General features: G+C 33.0%; 3 protein-coding genes across 5 annotated transcripts; all 3 read right to left on the minus strand.

Annotated features, from left to right (window-relative positions):
* Window positions 1-369: 369 nt before the first annotated feature.
* On the minus strand, window positions 370-6,706 carry LOC7489124 (uncharacterized). Of its 2 annotated transcripts, none has more exons than XM_052453825.1 (14): window positions 6,532-6,706; window positions 6,213-6,361; window positions 5,275-5,372; window positions 5,083-5,169; window positions 4,826-4,994; window positions 4,009-4,716; window positions 3,447-3,589; window positions 3,161-3,355; window positions 2,962-3,052; window positions 2,691-2,859; window positions 2,087-2,194; window positions 1,909-2,005; window positions 1,050-1,190; window positions 370-736 (listed from the first exon to the last, which is right to left on the minus strand). In XM_052453825.1, the coding sequence occupies exons 1-13, from the start codon at window positions 6,587-6,589 to the stop codon at window positions 1,106-1,108; spliced, it is 2,157 nt and encodes a 718-aa protein (XP_052309785.1). In that variant the 5' UTR covers window positions 6,590-6,706; the 3' UTR covers window positions 370-736; window positions 1,050-1,105. The 2 variants fall into 2 exon arrangements, with proteins under 2 accessions (XP_052309785.1, XP_052309784.1); XM_052453824.1 differs by having other exon boundaries at window positions 4,009-4,719; window positions 6,532-6,704.
* Window positions 6,707-11,406: 4,700 nt separating this feature from the next.
* Window positions 11,407-13,515, minus strand: LOC18100691 (phosphopantothenoylcysteine decarboxylase subunit VHS3). The gene is made up of 3 exons (XM_006382023.3): window positions 13,242-13,515; window positions 12,067-12,125; window positions 11,407-11,982 (listed from the first exon to the last, which is right to left on the minus strand). The coding sequence occupies exons 1-3, from the start codon at window positions 13,362-13,364 to the stop codon at window positions 11,622-11,624; spliced, it is 543 nt and encodes a 180-aa protein (XP_006382085.2). The 5' UTR covers window positions 13,365-13,515; the 3' UTR covers window positions 11,407-11,621.
* A 3,603-nt stretch (window positions 13,516-17,118) lies between these two features.
* LOC18100692 (uncharacterized) lies at window positions 17,119-19,399 on the minus strand. Of its 2 annotated transcripts, none has more exons than XM_006382024.3 (3): window positions 19,094-19,399; window positions 17,760-17,818; window positions 17,119-17,677 (listed from the first exon to the last, which is right to left on the minus strand). In XM_006382024.3, exons 1-3 carry the CDS (start codon window positions 19,214-19,216, stop codon window positions 17,329-17,331), a joined length of 531 nt encoding a protein of 176 aa, XP_006382086.2. In that variant the 5' UTR covers window positions 19,217-19,399; the 3' UTR covers window positions 17,119-17,328. The 2 variants fall into 2 exon arrangements, with proteins under 2 accessions (XP_006382086.2, XP_024458842.2); XM_024603074.2 differs by lacking the exon at window positions 19,094-19,399 and adding an exon at window positions 18,373-19,013.
* Between the last annotated feature and the right edge of the window lie 1,323 nt (window positions 19,400-20,722).

A 20,722-nucleotide genomic window follows, 5' to 3' on the forward strand; every position in this document is an offset into this window, starting at 1 on the left:
GTTCAAACTTTTACTCTTTTTTGTTGTTGTTGATGATGTCATCTTGGTTTTAATATAAACCTCATCATTTTCAATTTAAATATATTGCTGATAAAAAAATCATATAAAAATGTTGTTTTCATCATCCACCCAATACCATTTCTTAAACCAAATATATACTAAAATGTAAACCTCATTAATTTATTTATTGTTGAAATAAATTATCGAAATTTAATAAAAGTATTTAAGATAAAAAAAATATTATTTTAATATATTTTAACACGAAAAACACTTTGAAAAACAACTATAACCATTCTCCCAAATAAATAGTATTTTAAATATTTCATGATTTGATGGATCACATAAGAGAACTAAAAATATAAAAATATGTTTTCCACAGTAAATTGAAGTGCTGATATGATATTTAATGATTTAAAATCTGTACAAGAAAGCAAATCAAATAAATATATTTGAGGAACCCCTTTTTATTACAATGTATCCATCTACTACAATTGCAGTTCCCAAGCAAGAAATCAAGGAAGCTGCAAGCCTAGTATTTGTAAAGCTTGCCCCTAACAATGGTGTACAGAAGGAAATAACCTTTACAAGGAGGATCACATACAACAGCAGTTTTTCCTCTAAAAGAATGATCTTTCATCGTTATCTCGAGCATGCAACAAATGTAAAAAAGAAGTTGTCAATAACTTCAGATGCCATTGACCATGGAGTAACCGAACCTCTGTATTTTCCACTTGATCTGTTTCCAAAAATTCAAAAGACAAAATATAGTAATTGGCCGTTACAAACAAGTTTTCTCAAAACGAGTTTAAACTAAGAGCAAGCATTTACTATGCAGGCTGCTCCGACCAGCGGAAGGCATTGGTGCAATCATGGGAGCACTTGGATATGCAAATTTTATAGCTTAAAACAACATAAACATATGCACATCATGAAGCCACTACATTTATTTAATAGAGGTAGTAATAATAATCTAATCTAACACGTAGTAAACGATTTTGAGTAACTCAATGCAGTTTTGCCATAACTTCTGTCGTTGACTCTCTTCTTACCTCAATTTTTTTTTGTCAGGCGATGGACATCAGAAAATCATTCCGACTTTGTTTCGTCAAATATCAATTGAAGAGGTTTCAGTATCAATTTCAATTGAAGGAGTTTCAATAGCTTTTTGTTGAACCCTACGCAATTTTGTCCTGAAAACAAAAGAGCTTAACATGGTTAAGCATGTCAGCCAAAAAGGAAAGAAAAGAAAATATGTGATAAAGAGAACGAGTATATCAGTTATAGGCTATAGCATTGCCCTTCAAGAACATAGTTGACTTTGTTCTGCACAGAATACCTGTAAGAAATACTAATGTATAAACCCATATATACAATAGCATCAGATCCCTAAAGAAAAACGCAAATGAGAAGGCACTATTGTGCCAATAGCTCAAACATGCATCCCAACAAGAAGTTATTGTGCATTTCAATTCTGTCACATGAACAGAACCAAATGGAATCTTGTTTGGTTTAATTTCAAATCAAAAGGGGCCAGCATTTTTTTATTTTTTCTTATTCCAACATCATAAATAAAGTCATTACAATTACATGTTAGAGGTGAAAATTCATGACATTAGCACGTCTCCCCCTTCATAAATTGCCTTTTTTTCAAGTAATTTTAATATCAATCATCCCAGAATGCTTAAGTGATTTAAGTTACATGCTTGGGAGCATAATGTACCCGCCTTAAACCAAAATCAAATTTGCAAAGGTAAATGATTAGCAACTTTCCCACTGGTTATAAGTTTTCCCATCCTTGACAAGTACTCCTTCTATAATGGAAAAACATGAGGACAGAGAAGGTAAAAAAAAAAAAAAATTGTACAGAAAACTTCATGGTGCAAAAGATATATTAATCAATGTAATTACCTCGAGAAAGAGATGTATTTCTCAATGTCCATTTTCTGTTCATCAGCATATGCTACCCATTTTTCACTGGGTGCAACAGAATTCCATGCACCCATATCTGTACAAGAAAAATAAATAATGATATGCAACATGTTTATTTCATCGTCTACTGAAATGAAAACAAACCGAGCATCCTAACCTTGAAGCAAAATAGCTGATTGACCATCATGACCATTTAGTTTCCAGAAAGCACGGCCATCAACATCCAGAAGGACAGGGTCTGTTCTTACAGCATTGGATAGTCTCTCTGATCATTGCAGGTAAAGTTTAAATATGTATGTTTACAGATTATACATTAACATGCATGTACTATCAAAAAAGAACAACATATTTCTACACAAGACAAACATAACCAATCCTAGCAGCAAGCATATAACATAAGTTTCAAAAACAAAAAAAAATTTGATCACGGATTCTTCAGTTTCCTGTTGATGTCTTTCTTCTCAAAATTTAAAGGCATTCTCTTTGACTAGTCATGTCATATAGTTCTTATCTAATAGTAATAGTCTTTGACAAAAAAATAGTTAAGCGAATAAATGGAAAGCGACACCAAGAATCATCCCTTGTCCGATCTTGATTCTGGCACCGAATCTCCGTGGCCAAAGTAACAACAATTTAGTATAGTGCCACAAACCCAAAGAATACCAAATCATTTAAGCCCACAATATCTAACATTATCTAAAAAAAACAAAGCAAACTTTTTTATGTAATTACATTAAATTCAAAGGTAAAGATGTACTTACTCTTTTGTGCCATGCCCGTGGCCTCAAGCATTTCTGCATGAGCTTGTGCGGCTTCACTTTTTATTTGTGAGACTAGTTCTTTATGATTAGAAACAGAATTGGGAGCACCGTTTTTCTCAATAATAGCTTTGGCCACCTCATCTTGCATCTTCTTTTTCAAGTTTTTTTCCTGTACCAAACAAATATGGGAAAATAATTAATTTGCAAATAAATCTTAGATTCATCAACACCACTGAAAAGCCCAACATCACCATTTACAATGAGTATATACCTTTTCCTTTGCTGCATAAACTTTTTCTTTGGCTCCCTTCTTTCTTTCAAGAAATTTGGAGTTTTCATCATCAATCCAACTCCTCAACTCTCTAGAAAATATATTTATAAACACTCAAAATAAAATATTAAAAAGTTTTCTCAACACAGATTGATAATTGTAAGAACCAAACCATTTCCACATTCTGTTTGTCACTTACTTGGTATTAAGAGCTTCATCACATAGAAAATTCAAGAGTCTAAGCTTTTCAGAGCTCTTTAAGTTATCATATCCTTCATTGTCCAGGTCAAAACTGCCAGAGAGAATTTCTTTCGATATGAAAAGGCATTTCGAGACACATTTCCCGAGAGCTTTAAACCATGAGTTGTCATTTGTTGCAGTTAGGGTGGGAGATCTGAACAAAAAATCACAAAATTATCATTAATCTGTCCCTACACGAAGCTAAAGTGGTTAAGAAGAATTTGACAAAGTATGAGATTACATACTCTTCTCCTATATCCTTTTGTATCACTGATAGTAACTGAACATGAATCTGGGCTAGGTGATAGGATTGCGACCGACGCTCTCTATGACCATTTACAATTTCTCCAAGTATAGTATCAGCTTGCCCTTTCTTCAGACCAAGAACCTAATTAAGCGGGAAACGAAAAAGGATAGTCAAAAGAGTCCTGAATAATTGAGCAGGGAAAATGGAAACACAATACAGAAACACCAGCCCTTTATGTAATTAAACTTTATAAAACTTGTCAATGATACTAAAACAAAACTAAGAAATAATAGTTTGACAATAAATGAAAGGTATATGGAATTTTATGGTTTCTAAATCTACAACACAAGAATTCACCTCAAGCTATATCACTTTATAGAAGTTCACTAAGACCATACTCAAAAGGAAGTTACACTATAGGCCATACTTAAATAGAAGTTCACTGTCAAGCCATGCTTAAATATAAGTCCAACCATCTTTAAAGTACCATTTGCAATCATAAGCAAGTAAATTCACGATGCTTCATTTGGTTAAATAGTAATATACCCATTTATTCATACCTTACCAAAACTAGCACAAAACTCCAAGAATTGCAATGCATTACCGACATCTTCAGGAGGCAACTCAAAGCCTGCTACAGCCATTAAGCAGGTTCCCTGAGGTAACTTAATGTCCACGTCAATTTCTTTGTTCTGAATTTCTGTGGTAAGCCGCCTCTCTTTGGCTGTCTTTGATTTGGTTTGAAATTCTGAAGGAAACTTGTTAACTTTGCATGAGTCTCCATCCTTCTTGGTCTCGGTTCGAATTTTATCATTTCTAACACCACAAACTATACCACCATAATAATTTGTACCGAGTAAAACTTCATTCTTGGAAAACTCTTGAGGCTGTGTCTTCGACCTCTTTTTCTCCACAAAAGCATCTTCATTCTTGTCCTTGACAACATCACATTTATCCTTTTCATTGGTCTTCGCTTTGTTTTCAGAAACCTCTGCAGTAATTCTAGCCTTTGAACTAGCTTCACCATTCCTGCCACCATTACTAACTTCCTCAGCCCCTTCCTTTTTCGATTTCTTCTGACCACTCTCCTTTAACCTAGTTTCAGCATCCATGTTGCCATCACTGACTTCCTCTGGTCCTTTCCTTTTTGTTTTCTTAGATTTCTTCCCAAAAGAGATGGGTGTTAAATTCTGAGAATGCAAATTCATATCAATGTTTTCTTCAAAAGAATCTTCATTCCCTGATTTCCGTGGCGAAGTAACTGTAGACTCCTGTCAAAGCATCAATTGACGTATACACATGGCAAGTCAAAAATCCCATGAATGAAACAGCCTAACAATCATAATGCAAGAACATTATAACTAAACACTTCCAAACCTCCTCTGACAATGCACTCTTCTTTGGTGAAACATTGTTGTCTTTTACATCCTTGTAGTGGTTCAAGTTTTCAGGACCTTTAACCTGCAGCAGTTCTGAGACAGAGGAGAACCCATTTTCCTTGGCTGTACGAACAAGTATGCCAGTGGGTTTGTGACCTCGTCTCTTCCTGGAAACACGTTATTCTATTAGATCCGCCGAGAAGACTGGTCATATTCAATAATATCATCGCTAGACTTCAAACATAATGTACTTACATGCAGAAGCTACAGTTGCAAATGCCCCTACACTTGGGACACTGCCAGTCATCCAACAAAGCTACCTCTTCTGCTTTCTCTCCGTATCTAAAACATCACAAAGCAACATGTATTGAGCAAAAACTAGCATGCAAAAACCTCCTTGAATTGTTTGATAAAGTTTGTTATTCGAGACTTCCGTCACAAACTAACCTGTTCAATAGGCATTTGTGGCAGAACTTGAGAGTACATAGTTTATTTCCTTTCTGAGCAGTACATGCGGCAATGAAATCCATTGTTTTTTGTCGGCACTTTGAAGATTACAAACAAACAAGGACCGAAAGAAGAACAATATCAATTAAAAAGAGAACAAATATAGAAAAAAGATCACTGAGCGCATCAATTCTACTACCACAAACAATTTAAAAATAATTACAATACTAAATCAAATTCTTGATTCACTTTCATATGGAAAAACAAAATTAATGCTACTAGACAGAACAAATGCTCTTAACATCATAAAACAAAGATCCCAGATTCCATTTTCCTTTTTTACTTATCATCAACCAACATGATCACAAGTACAAATAGAGCAAAAAGGAGCATACTTTTGCATGTGTACTACTAAGAGATAAATAGATCACAAGAGTAATGATAGGACATTGTTAAATCAGACAAAAACTAAAAAATGAGACTAGAAGTTTAGGTTTTCCTTCGTTTTCCTGCACGTTCTCATCAACCAAACAGAAAAACACAAATAGGGTTTACTTGTCATCTAAAATTGAATCAACAAAAAAATCATACTAAGTAAACTCACGGGTTCTCTTCAAATCAACCAAAAAAAAAAAGTTAAATCGCTAAAACTTGAAACTTAGGTTTCTTTCATTTTCATGCATCTTCTCGTCAACCAAAGAGAACCCCACGAAACGGGTTTACTAATTACCTAAAGTTCTATCAACGAAGAGATCATGAAGAGTAAATTCATGGGTTCTCTTTCAATCAACCCAAGGATAAAAAAAGAACTGAAACTTGAAATTGAGGTTTCTTTCATTTTCTTGCATGTTCTCATCAACCAAACTGGAAGGAGAAAAAAAACAAAAAAAAAAGGGTCCACTTATCATTAAAATTCTATCAAAAGAATCACTCATTACTTGATGGCAGGTCTTCCCGTTTTGAGAATCATAGATCCTCCCTCCAACAACACGAACTCCCGGACACTTTGCCTGACTCTTCTCTACAACTTCTTTTCCATTCGAATCAGCAGGACTTGAAGTGACTGCCATAGCTGCAAAACTATTCTCTGTAAGACAAAAAAAAATCTTCTTAGTATTATAGACCTCTACAAAAGAACAGTCGTTTCTTGTTTTGATATGTGATTTGATTATCTCTCTCTGGATGATGCCGGGGAGAGATTTGGTTGTGTGTTTTGGATTTGGATTTTGGAGGGACAAAGGAGCGCCAAGTTGAAACCTTTTTGAGGGTTTCTTCGTCTTTCTTCTGTTTCTTTGTCAGTTTGATGACTTTTCATCTCATTTCTTAATGCAGGCCACGGCCGAAAAATGTTTCAAGTGTTCGGTGATGGAACGACCTCCTCCCGAGTGTTTTTATACTTGGAAATCATTACGGTGACAACGGTATCAAAGGGTAGGTTTCTCTGTATTCGATTTTTTCGGGTTTTGACTATCTAAACATATATTTATTATCTTATTATTATTATTATTTATTATGCAACAAATAATATATAAAGAGAGTATAAATATATATTAAGAGATACCAATGAAGTGTTGATCTAGTAGTTAAAATATCATTATATTTCTGCATGGGTGAGAATACAAGTTCAATCCCTAGAAAACGTATTTATTGGGAGGGACAGCCACGAATCCCGAACAGAACTAGTCTCACTCTTTAAAAATGATGCGAGGATACTCAAGCAAAAACAATATATATATATATATATATATATCTTGAGTTAAATTTAAATAAGATTTTAAATTAGGTATAATAATATTCATACTTTATTCTAATTTTTCCAAAAAAAACCTACCCTATTTAGTTCAATTCATATTTATATTCACTATGTTAAAACTAAATTATCAACCCTAAAAATCATATATCAACATAATGTTTTTATCTTCGAGTATGTTTGAAATTGTGGTAAAGATTACTTTTAAAAATATATAAAAATAATGTTTTTTTTTATTTTTAAAAATTTATTTTTGACATTAATATATTATAACAATTAAAAAACACAAAGTAAACAAATTAAAAAAAAATCAAAAAATTAATTAAATTACACAAACAAACAATACCTTCAAGACCAACTCTAAGTTAACATCCTTAAAATCTAAATTTAATAGCCTTAAAAGCTACTCTTGTGAGTAAAAATCCATCCCCATAGTACTGTAATCTAGTACCAGATACCTCATGAGACCAAATCATTAAGTATTTGTTGGATATTAATTAAGACCGAATCTAGCATTTTAGGAACGGCAGTATTAAAAAAACAAGTAAATCCATGGAAAATCTTTCAAAGTATACACTGAAAAAAATATTAATTGCTCCGTGATTATTTACAGGTTGGCCACGTCATTTATTGCTCGGGAGATTTTTGGCGGGTCTAGTAACCTTATTATATATCTTAAATATTGCTTGTTTTACATAAAAAATAATTTAATTATCAAAACAAGATAATTTAATTATTTAAAAATAATTTAATTATCTTAAATATCAAAACAATGCATGCATATGATATCAAATGAGATAGATACATTGAAACCTTCCAAGATTCATATCAAAACATCTCCAATCAAGCATTTACCTCGTTTCCATATATATATGGGTAATAATATTGAATGTATTTAGAAAGATAAGTGGATAAAATATATTGTGATTTGATGGATATCTATACCCGAATTTAAATATACAAATATTTATTTTAGAATAAATCACAACACATTATACAGTCAAAACCCAATAAGAACAACACTGATTTCACTAGAAAATCTTCCCTAAAATTGAAATTCAAAATTCATATAATCATCCAGTGAAATCCACAAAGGAGACTCACTTATTATTCAACGGATCATAATCCTAACAAGTGAGTACAGGACTGTATCTTGGTAAGATAAGTTTTATTGGCCCAATAGTTAGAGGAAGAGGAAACCAGAGGACTAGAAGGCCCAGCCCACAATAGATAAGGGAGAATTAACGGGTAAGTTCATCACTGATCCCTTGAGTTTTAGAAACTGGTCACAGCAAATCCTGTACTTTTATTCTAGGCAAACTAGCCCTCACACTTTCAATTTTTAGTGGTCAAGCCTGCAACACACGCCCGTTATAGAAAGTAAATATCTGAAAAGTGAACATCTAGACATCCTAGAAAACTTTGCTCTTCGTGCTTCTTGTTGTTGAATTGCCAAAGTTCCATTGCTGGCAACACTTTCAGTTGAAACGTGGGCTTTAACGGTGTGTTTCCGTCGAGGTTGATCAACAGCAATGTAATTCCTTGCTGTAATAATGACAAGAACAGAAGGCATTATATATGAAATTTTGTTTGCTAATCCAAGTCTTATGGATCTGCTTACCGATGCTATTGCACAACGAGCATGCATATTTTGTTCGTCCCAGAGAAAGTTGTCGACAGGACATCTCTTCCCATCAAACGGTGCCACAGAAGAGCACTGATGGATTGAAGTAACAACGCTAACAACAGCATTAGCAGCAGATTCATTTAATTTACTTCTGAAGCTCAATAATTACCTGTAATAATCAGGATTTGGGAGAGATGCGACAGTGTTTAGTAGGCCATAATTTCCACTAATCAATGTCTGTCGACGACATTTTCTTGAATCATACGATGATGCCATACCTAGCTGGTCCAAGAACCTGTTGGTAAATGGAAAACCAGATCAATCAATGCCCAGGATTTCAAGTTAAACAAAGAAAAACAAATAAAACACAGCAAATGCATATCTAGCTTACCAGAAACTAAAAACTAACGCATTTGTGACAAGATTATGTCATTGTTTGTAAGCACCCCCGGCCTCACCAACCCAAGCAACTGCTGAAGTCCCTGAACTCTTCAAAATTCCTCGAAGACTGCTGAATGGATGGGAACCTCCATCGAGGTGTGATGGGTCCAATATCTTATCAATTAGGTGATCATCAACACCTACACACAAGAAACAAGCAGAAAACATGCTTCTTGGTGTTGAGTTTTTGACGTTGTTACGCTATCGTTTTTATTTTCTTATCTAAGAATTTTATTTTATAAAATTTTTTATTTATGGATGAAGATTTATCAGTTTTTTTCTTAATTCTTTATGATGTGATCTTATATTGTTGTGATAAAGATTTTTCCAAAAACAAATCAAGTTTACTAGCCAGGGGTTACTAGGCAAGTAGATTTAAATGTAAACAGAGGTTGTAAAAAAGAGTTGCTTATGAAATAATTAAACTAGACATAGATCTGATTTTAAAAAAAAATTCTGAAATAATATTATTTTAAATAAAATAATTGATCTGATTACTGATAATCTAACAATCTGGTCGTAATTGGGTCAGCCTTGGCGGTGGTGACAACTATGCACACTTGTTGCAAGATCAACATTCACTTACTCATAACTGTATTTGGACTGTTTATACCAAGAACAGAAGCTCAAAATGAAGAAATGTAACTGTGCAAGAACGTGGCACTGCGTGAGGCAAAAAAAGTCCAAGAAGGGTGCACACTATCTTCATCACGTCCATGATAATTAGGACATGACTGGCACTTCCTGTGAAAGTTCTTGTTGAAGTATATAACTAGGCAAACACATGCTTGGTAACTGGTATTCTATCACTCTACAATGGCAGGCTTCCTCAATTTTCCGTGTGCAGTCTTCTTCCTCAGTCTCATTAGCCAAGGTAAATGTGCATGTTGCATTTTTAATGCTTCAAATGATCAACCATGCACATTGGTCAACTTTAGTAAACTCGTCATGCATTTCTTTAATTTGCTCTTATCATGTTTTTTATCCTAAAAGATTGCTGTAACATGTAGTGAAAACATGTGGGAGGCTTCCTCGATTTTCTTTTTACTTTTTAATATATCGACAATGCTTTGCTAGTTGTTGCAGGGGTTCGAACGTCTAACCTTGATCCCAATTCATCAAGGTTTTAAGAGGTTATGAGAACAATTTTCTTCCAAGAATCATGTGATGATATATAGTCACAGCTTCATATTTTTTAGGCTCGAGTTTTCCGAGATCTATCGAGGGAGAGGAGAATCCAGAGTTCATTATTTTAAAAATCTTGCCTAATTTTATTCACTGCAGGCCATTGCCAATGCCATCCTACTACCGACCTCAAAATTTTCCAGTCTCAAACAGAAGTGCTAGTGCAAAACAAGCCGCAATGGGAAGTAACCATCGTAAATGATTGTGTATGCTCTCAAGTCAATATCAAACTGGCCTGTGATGGGTTCCAAACCGTTGAAGAAATTGACTCTACCATCTTGGCAATAGGGGATGATGGATGCCAGATTAACCATGAGCAGCCAGTGTACGGGTATCAGACATTCAATTTTACCTACTCTTGGGGTGCTCAATATCCTTTCATGCCAATTTACTCTGAAATTGCATGTTCTTGAGGACTGGCTTTGAGAGCTTGGAGACCTTTTTCTTTGTTTCATTTGGAAGCCTGTGGTTTAGTAGCTGTAGTTAGATTTTTATAATAATGGAACGAGGACTATTGTGAATTATTGATATGTAATTGGCTTTGTTTGTTATTGTGTTTCAAAAACACCTTTGAAAAAATTTAAATTTTTTTTATTTTTTTCTTTACTTCAAATTAATATTTTTTTAGTGTTTTCAAATCATTTTGATGTGTTAATGTGAAAAATAATTTTTAAAAAAATATTATTTTAATGTATTTTCAAGTGAAATATAATCACAATCATACTCTCAAACATGCTTAATACTGGCTCGAGGAATGCTATTTTAACATGTCTTTGATTCTTGAAGCATTTAAAGCCTTGTCAAACCTTTTTGTCTTGAAAGATCCCATCATCAATTATATTAACTAAATGATCTTGGCATGCTTGGATTCCTGCGGATCGATTAAAATGTCCCCAATAATTAGATGATAGAGACAGTACAAAGGAGAATAATTGAAGAGTTCCACAAGATTCAATGAACAATGATTTCCATAAATTATATGGGCAATGCTAACAAGCTTAGCACCACTACCAGGGTTAAATCTTTGGTAGCAAAAGTGGCAACGGCAGCACCACTGCCCAATGAATCCACAGATAATTGTAGCCTGCAGGATCTAAGATTCTACTCTTTAACATAGGTGAACACAGTATTATAACACAGGGAAATGTGCAACTGCGAATAAATACCACGGAATTCTTAACATCAGAAATACCAAGATGTGTCCACACAATTACCACAATCCTTTTTACCATGATGCAGATAAGACACCCCGAATCCTCCCAGGCTACACTCCCATTAACCTAAACTCCCAACCTAACAAGAAAGCATAAAACAAAATAAGAACAAAAGGGATGATGATTTTAATCATTTCCTCCTCTTAGCTGGTGGCTGGGGAGTATCTTCCTCATCTTCCTCGTCGTCGTCATCAGCATCTTCATCTTCCTCATCATCTTCATCATCTTCCTCGTCGTCATCTTCCTCATCATCACCATCTTCCTCGTCGTCATCGTCGCTGCCACCATCACCATTGGCCTCAGGCTCACCCTCTGGATCGTCACCATCCTTACCGTCTTTTCCACTCTCATCCTCATCATCACCTTCTTCATCATCATCCTGATCATCTTGGCCATCCTCATCGCCATCCTCTTCATCATCCTCGGTATCACTGCCATCTTGATTGTCAGGATCAGGTTTCTTCTTTGTGTGAAGCTCAGTCAAAGGAAACCTGCAGGACAAGACTAGTTATTAATTCATCTAAAACAACAGAGCACATAAACACCATAAAGGACAAATAAATGAGATCACTAACCCTTGACTTGTGCCAGACTCTTCTGGGAAGACACTGGATCCAGTAGGCAAAGAACCTATCTGGTTAAAAAAAGGACAAACTTCAGATCAATTAAGAGACCAGTTGGAAGAAACAAATTGCTCTCCAACAAGCACCAGGAACAAATGCAAGGATTGAGCGACAGGTTGAATTTCATTTCAATGATAACTGACAAGTATGGAAGAGCAAAGCATTCTCAAAACATGTGTTAGTCTCCATTTACTTTAAATGAGCTTCCGACTCTAATACTGTTTATCATTCGTTTAATTTGACACTTGTATACATTCTATTCCAATACATATTATGCTTGCCAGTTTAACAAAGTTGTGGTTTAGTTTTTTAAGAAGAAAAAAGAAAAAGGTCCATGCCAAAACTTATGCAAAGGGAATGTCCAGGCCTAGATAGAACAACACGATGGAACCAAGAGAAGAAAAGGGAAACCGTTCAGTTATAAAGGTTACAATATTTGTAATTCAATTTCCTACCAGACCTCGCAAATCTGTCACCCACCTACGTTATCAGAAGAGAAATTATCATAACCGACTCTGAAAGTTGCTATTTTTTCTCGACCCTCAGAGTTAAAATAAAAATCACTTCTCTCTTAAGCTCCTACCTACCTGACATTACTAGTTCATAACAGAGACACATTCAATAAACAAAAAAACTAGCTCACTACCAAACTTACATCAACAAAACAAAGCAGCTTTAAAGAGAAAAAAGTAAACAAGCCAACTACACAGATGAAGAGCAAAAGAGGGACCGATTAGACAATTACCATGAAAGCAAAATAAACAAAGAACAAAAAGTCAGTCCAAACCCTAGTAAAAAATAGCACCTTAGAGGGTAGCATAACACAAACCCCACATCCAAAAAGAAGCTCCTTTAAACACAATAATCTAAACCTACATCATAACTACTCCAATTGTACTAAAGAAAAAAAGGCTAAAAATAACAAAATCCTAACTTTCTTCATTAAAAAAGTAGGGAAAAAACCCAGTACAGCACAGATCCACATATTCAATGTACAGTCTTTTTCTCAAAACTTACACATAAAGAAGCAAAAAATAAAAAATATGTGAAAAAACAAAAAAGCTTCAAACTTTTGACAAATTGAAGCTGTAATAAACAAATTATGCAAATTAGCAGAGACATTATACCATGAAAAGTGACAAAGCAAGCGCCTTCGAAGCAGCAATGGCTGTTTCAAGTACTACAGCTTCCATTAAAGAAGAGAGGAAGCTCTCCAAAACGACAGTGTTTGAGCAAAGAAGACCCTCCATTTTCTGCAAAAAAAACACAAAAATATAGAGAGAGAAAGAAACCCAGGCGAGAGGGATTTAAATGAAATGGGAATTAGGGTTAGGAATTGGGGTTTAAGTTAAGGTTTTGAAAGATTTATAATACTAACTCTGAAGAATATACATGGAAAGTGTGCTAAAGACGGATTGTTTGACTAAAAATGACCAGAAGTTCCTTTACTTTATAAATCCGGTCAAATTACACCCTACAAAAATAATGTTTTCAAATCAACCCTTGTGATTTCAATTGTAGGTTACATTGGCCCCTCCTTCCATATCTATTGTTAGTTTGACTAAACACGTTAGCCGACCATATAAATATCTCCTATAGTATTTAAAAGTTAGTTTTTGAAATAAAATAACCAAAAAAATAAAAAATAATTCCTTTCAATTTCTATGAATTAATATTAATTGTTTTGTCAAACTAAAAAAATATTTATAATATTTACTATTTTGGAAACACAAGGAGAAAGCAATGCAAAAATAGTTGAATTCAACAGAGAGAGAGAAAATATATGAATGAAAAAGAAAAGATTACCAAAAGAATTCTACATAAAATTTTTATATCAAATTCTATTTACACAGCCACAATCACAAACCACCATAGCCATTTTCCAGAAAAAACCACCGTCACTTATCATCGCAAACGGAGGTCGTTGGAGAGCGTGTAGTATCCCAAAATTGGAAGCATAAGGGTCAATTTGATAAAATTATTTGTATGAGGGTTAACTTGACCAAACCAACAAAGTAGAGGGACTTCCAGTGTTCTTTTAGCTGTAGTGAAAATGAAGGACAGTCAGAATCGTTGGTTTTGACCTGTGCATGTTTTTTACTGTAAATTGATAGGGCAATCAAGACTGTTTATTTTCTAGAGACCTTGCTTGGTCGATTTTTTTTTGAAGTTTAAGAGAAAAGGAGAAAATAATTTTTTTTTTCATTTTGATCTTGGGTTTTTTAAGCTAAAATTATTAGGCTATTCATATACCAGTTCAAACCGATTTAGCTGGATTTTAGTTCGGTTTAGCTCTGTGTTTTCTGGTTTTTTCGGTTTGATTTTTTCAGTTTCAGACTTATAAAACCGAACTGAACCGGTCAGTTTTTTCAAAATTGTAATCAGTTTAATCAGATTGTTTTTCACGGTTTGATTTTTCAATTATTTTTTTTAGTTGTTTTGGTTTAATCAGTTTAATCGGGTTTTTTTTCATAATTTGATTTTTTTAATTATTTTTTTTTATTTAATCGGTTTTAAGTTTTTTTTTCCGCCCCTGGTTACTATAATAATGTTATCATCGAATTTATATACACTTATCATACATTGCCTCGTTTTATAAATGCTTTTAAAATGTAAAACAAAAAAAGAGTAAATGTTTTTAAAATTGAAAAATGTTTTAAAATCATGATAAGATAGCTTCTCGCGATTAGTGTAGTGTTACAGTTACTAATTTATGGACACCTGTCAGAAATTGTCACATTATTTAGTAACTACTCAAGTATTCTTAGCTTTACTTGCCACAATAAATTTAACTTTTAATAGTAATTACATAAAAAAAACATATATTATAATTTTATAAATTATTCATACACAGATATCTTATAGTTTGATACTGAGGATGATAAAATTATAAAGAAAAGAAATTATTAAATTATTCATACACTGATATCTTATAGTTTTCAAAGTTTGATTTACACCATATATTTTCATTTTATTGTTTGTTTTAGAATATGGTAAAAATTATTTTTTAAAATGTTATTTATTTGTAAATATATCAAAATAATTTTTTTATTTTTTAAATTTATTTTTAATATCAGTACATCTAACAATAAAAATAATAATTCAAAGCTTATAATTTTTTTAATTTTTTTCAATATTTTTTAAAAACAACACTTCAATCTTTTTTTTTTTTTTTTAATCCAGCTTGTAGTGATTTTCCTATTAATTACACCATGGCTATCGATTTTGTGTACAGTGTTACACACGTTGAAAAATGTGTCCACACGGACGAACTGGTATAATATATCACACAACTAATTATTAACAAAATACTAAGGAACCAAAAGATGTGGCTAAATAATTGTATAATACTGTTTCATGGTTTTTTTTTTATATAAATATCACCACTTCGAACTTTTTTTTTTTAACTTTACCTTTTACTATTGGGTTATTTTAAAAATTTAGCTTCAGATTTTTTTTTCTTTATATTGGGTTATATTACTAATATCATGTATTTAATTTTTTTCTCGATTTAAACCGTCAACATTAGATTTGTTAAAAGTGAGATTTATAATTTATTTCTATCTATTTTTCATGAATTTATCTCGATCTCATGATCCAGATCGTGAGTTTAACAAGTTAACACAGATTGCCTCGGGTTGTTTTTTAGGCCACCTTTTCTAATTGATTTTTTTTATTTCATTATTCATCATTATATTGATTTGAAATTGAGCTTCATATTTTTTTTTACTTTTTTTTATGGGGTTATCCCGATCTCTTGATCAAAATCATGGGTTTGATAGGTTGATCCATGTTGACTCTATTCATTTTTCGGAATCCTTTTTTGATGGAATATTTTTTTAATTAGACTTTATAATTTTTTTCGATTTGCTTTTTATGGACCTATCTCAATCTTGTGACCTGAATCGCAAGTTTGGTAAGTTAACCCAAACTAACTCAATTTATTTTTTGGTTCTTTTCTAATTGAATTTTTTTTTCAATTTCACCTTCCAACAACTCAATCTTCTTTTTTATTTAGTTTTTTTTCTTTTATAATTTTATATTTCAATTTCAATTTGTTTGAAAATTGAGCTTTGTATTTTTTTTTTAATTTATTTTACGTGGAGTTATCAAGATCTTATAGATCTAATTTTTTTTTTCTCGATCTCAACCTTTATGTTAAAATAGAGTTTCGTAATTTTTTTATTTGCTCTTTATGAAATTATTATGGTCTTATTATCTAAGTCACGAGTTTAAAAGGTTAGTTTGGGTTGACTTGGGGTTTTTCTAAGCATTTTTTAATTGATTTTTTTATTTCATTCTTCATTATTGATTGAAAATTGAGTTTTATAATTTTTTTATATGTTTTCCATTGAGTTATCCCGATTTCATGAACCAGGTCACTAGTTTGGTAGGTTAACTTGAGTTGACTTGAGTTTTTTTTTTAATTTTATTATTCAATATTGAATTGATTAAGGATTAACCTTCATAATTTATTTTGGCTTGTTTTCTATAGATTTATCATAATTTCATGATCCTTATGGTAAAGCTTTTTTTCTATAAATTTATTATAATTTCATAACCTTTATGGTAAATTTAATAGGTTAACCTAAATTAATTTAATATAATTATATATATCATTATATCATATTAAAAAAATGATATCATCCATATGCCGTCTTAATAGTTGAAACACAAAGTGCTTGTTACGGGCTTACGGCAATGCCGGTTCCAGTGCTCATCTAGCCATGACTGGAAAGCTGTCCGGTTTAACATATGCCTGATTTATTAAAATGTTTATGAAGACATTGCAGTGCAGAAAAATTGAAAAGTTCCACAAGATTCAATGAACAAATCGTTGCCATAAATTATGTGGGCAATGCTGCCAAGCTAGCAATGCACCACTGCCAGGGTTCAATCTTTGGTAGAAACAGTGGCAATGGCAGCACCATTCCCCATGAATCCACCGACAATTGTAGCTTGCAGATCCCAAGATTCTACTCTTGAGCACAGGTGAACTCAGTATAACACAGGGAAATATGCAACTGTGAATAAATACTACAGAATTCTAAACATTAGAAATACCAAGATGTGTCCCACAAAAATACCACAATCTTTTTTACCATGATGCAGATAAGACACCCCGAATCCTCCCAGTCTACACTCCCTATTTAACCCAAACTCCCACCCTAACAAGAAAGGTAAAACAAAATATGAAAAAAGATGATTTTAGCCTCATTTCCTCCTCTTAGCTGGTGGCTGGGGAATATCTTCCTCGTCTTCCTCCTCCTCCTCATCTTCTTCCTCATCATTGTCGTCGTCATCATCTTCATCGTCATCATCTTCGTCATCATCGTCATCGCTGCCACCATCACCATTGGCTTCCGGCTCATCCTCTGGATCCCCACCATCCTCGCTGTCTTTGCCAGGCTCATCCTCATCAGCACCTTCATCATCATCATCATCATCATCCTGATCATCTTGGCCATCATCGTCATCATCCCCTTCATCATCCTCAGTATCACTGCCATCTTGATTATCAGGATCAGGTTTCTTCTTTGTGTGAAGCTCAGTCAAAGGACACCTGCAGGACAAAATTAGTTATTAACTTGTCCAAAACAACAGCATATAAACACCATCCAGGACAAATAAATCAGATCACTAACCCTTGACTTGTGCCTGACTCTTCTGGCAAGACACTGGATCCGTTAGGCAGAGAACCCATCTGGTAAAAAAAAGGGACAAATTTCTGCTCAATTAAGAGACCAGTTGGAAGAAACAAATTGTTCTCCAACAAGTACCAAGAAAAAAATCAATGGAACCCAAGAACTTTCTCATGCAGCATGTAATTCTTTAAGCAAATAAAGCAGCCAAGCCTTGACTGAGAATCAGGTTGAATTCATTTCAATGAAAACTGGTAAGCATGAAAGAGCAAATCATCCTCAAAAATGTGCGTGAATCACTCTGGCCATCAATCTCCATTTACCTTGAAAGAGATTCCACTCTAATACTGTTTATCATTCGTTTAATTTGACACTTATATCTATTCCAACATATATTAAGCTTGCCAGCTGAACAAAGTTGTGGTTTAGTTTTTTTAAGGAGAAAAAAGAAAATGTCCATGACAAAACTTATTTAAAGGAATGCCCAGGCCAATATAGAACACCACAATGGAACCAGGGGAAGAAAAAGATAAAGGTTACAATATTTGTAATTTAATTTCCTATCAGAACTAGAAAATATTCACAAACCAACGTTATCAAAAGAGAAATATCATACCAGACTGTGAATAAATAATTGTTGCAGACCACAGAACATCTTCCTATTAATGTGCCTGCAACTTGACCTCTCTGATTTCTCGACCCTCAGAAAAAATAAAAATTACTTCTCTTTTAAGATCCTACCACCTCACATTACAAGTTTGTAACAGAGACATACTCAATAAACAAAAAAAACTAGCTCAATATCAAACTTATATCCACAAAACAAAGCAGCCAAATACCATCATATGCTAAGAGGAAAAAAAAACAGATAAGCCAAATACACAGACGAAGAGCAAAAGAGGCACCAACTAGACAATTACCAAGAAAGCAAAATAAACAAAGACAAAAATCAGTCCAAACCCTAGCATAAAACAGCACCTTCAAAGAGCAGCATAACACACCCCACATCCAACAAGAAGGTCCTTTAAACACAATAATCAAAACCCACATCACAACCACCATAACTTAAATGAAAAAAAAAATAAACAAGCAAGAAAAACACACACACACACTAAAAAATAACAAAATCCTAACTTTCTTCATAAAAAAAACAAAGCCAAGAGAAAAAAAACAAGTAGAGCACAGATCCACGTATTCAAAGTACAGACTTTGCTCAAAATTAACACATAAGAAGCAAAACAACATTATAAACATGTGACAAACCAAAAAAAGCTTCAAACTTTTGACAAATTGAAGCTGTAATAAACAAATTATGCAAAGTAACAGAGACACTATACCATGAAAAGTGACAAAGCAAGTGCCTTCGAAGCAGCAATGGCTATTTCAAGTACTAAAGCTTCCATTAAAGAAGGGGAGAAGCCCTCATAAACGACAGTGTTTGAGCAGAGAAGACCCTCCATTTTCTGCAAAAAAACACAAAAAATAAAGAGACAAAAAGAAATCCAAATTAGAGAATTTGTGTTCTCTAGAGTGGAAGCTAGAGGGACTTAAATGAGAGAATTAGTGTTTTGAATTGGGGTTTAAGTAAGGGTTTTAAGAGATTTATTATAGCTGTGAAGAATACATGGAAAGGGTGTTAAGGATGGATTGTTTGACCGTCAGGTGATGTGGTAAGAAGGCTAAAAATCAACACAAGTCCCTTCACTTTATCAATTTGATCAAATTAAGCTCTACAGAAATAAATTTGTCAAGTCAAATCTTGTACTTTCAATTTGTAGGTTAACAGCCCCTCCTTTTAAATCTATCATGGAACCAATGTTATAAAACCTAGCCAATTCTACGAGTCAACTCAATAATTTGTTTATTTATTCCTAGCCTGAACTTAATTTCAAATTATATTAAGTGTGAGTTAACCTAGCATATCCTATCAATTTAGTTAAAAACCAATTTGATTTTTAAAAATCCAAAATAACATGGTTTTTTAATTTTTAAAAATATCTTAGAATAATATTGTTTCGAATCATTCCAGATTAACACTCCCAACTTGTGATCGAGTTTTGGATGGATCGAATTTAATAATTTTATTTACAAAACACTAGCCAAACAAATAAATGCCTTCTATGGTATTTGAAGCTAATTGTTGGAGTAAAAAGATACATATATAGAAAAAATAGTTAAATAATTTTAAATAACATTGCCTTTTAATTTTTAAGAATTCATATTTATTACCTTGCCAAACTCAACAAAAAATTATTTATTAATACTTAATGTTATGGAAAAACAAAAGGAAATAAATTAAATTAAATTCACCATCCAAAGAAATTGAAAAAAAAGAGTTAAAAAAATAGAAAAACACCAAGAATCATATATAGAACTTTTATATCAAATCCAATTTACATAGCTACAATTCCAAACCACCACCACCATTTTCTAAAAAAAAAACCGCTAATGTTCTAAAATTGGACGTGTAAGGGCTGATTTGAACAAATTATTTGTACAAGGGTTAGTTTGATAAAATCCACAAAGTAAAGGAAGTGAGAATGAAGGACACTCAGAATCGTTTGTCCTTGACCTCTGTCTGGTGCTGGATCTGGGGCAAATTGACAGGACAATATTTTCTGGTCAAAACTTTTTTGAAGTTTAAAAGAAAAGGGGAACAAAAATTGTCTTTTATAATATATATTTGATTTTGATTCTTGCGTGCCTGCCAAACTCGTTTCGAATCAATCCGATAACTTATGAATCAAGTTTAATCTTAAATAAATAGATGAGTTGATTTGGTTTAATTTAATTAATCATGATTTTATTAATTTAATTGGATTAATTTTAATAATTATTAATTTTTATCTAAAATATAATTGTTTTGTTTTTTTAATTTTTTTTTATCTACCCAATATCATTGACTCACCATTCCAGAAGTTAACTTGTCCTAGGACTTAGGCCGAGTCTATGTTCTTGGAGCTAAA

This window comes from Populus trichocarpa, chromosome 6 (assembly GCF_000002775.5).
Source record: "Populus trichocarpa isolate Nisqually-1 chromosome 6, P.trichocarpa_v4.1, whole genome shotgun sequence".
NCBI classification, from domain to species: domain Eukaryota; kingdom Viridiplantae; phylum Streptophyta; class Magnoliopsida; order Malpighiales; family Salicaceae; genus Populus; species Populus trichocarpa.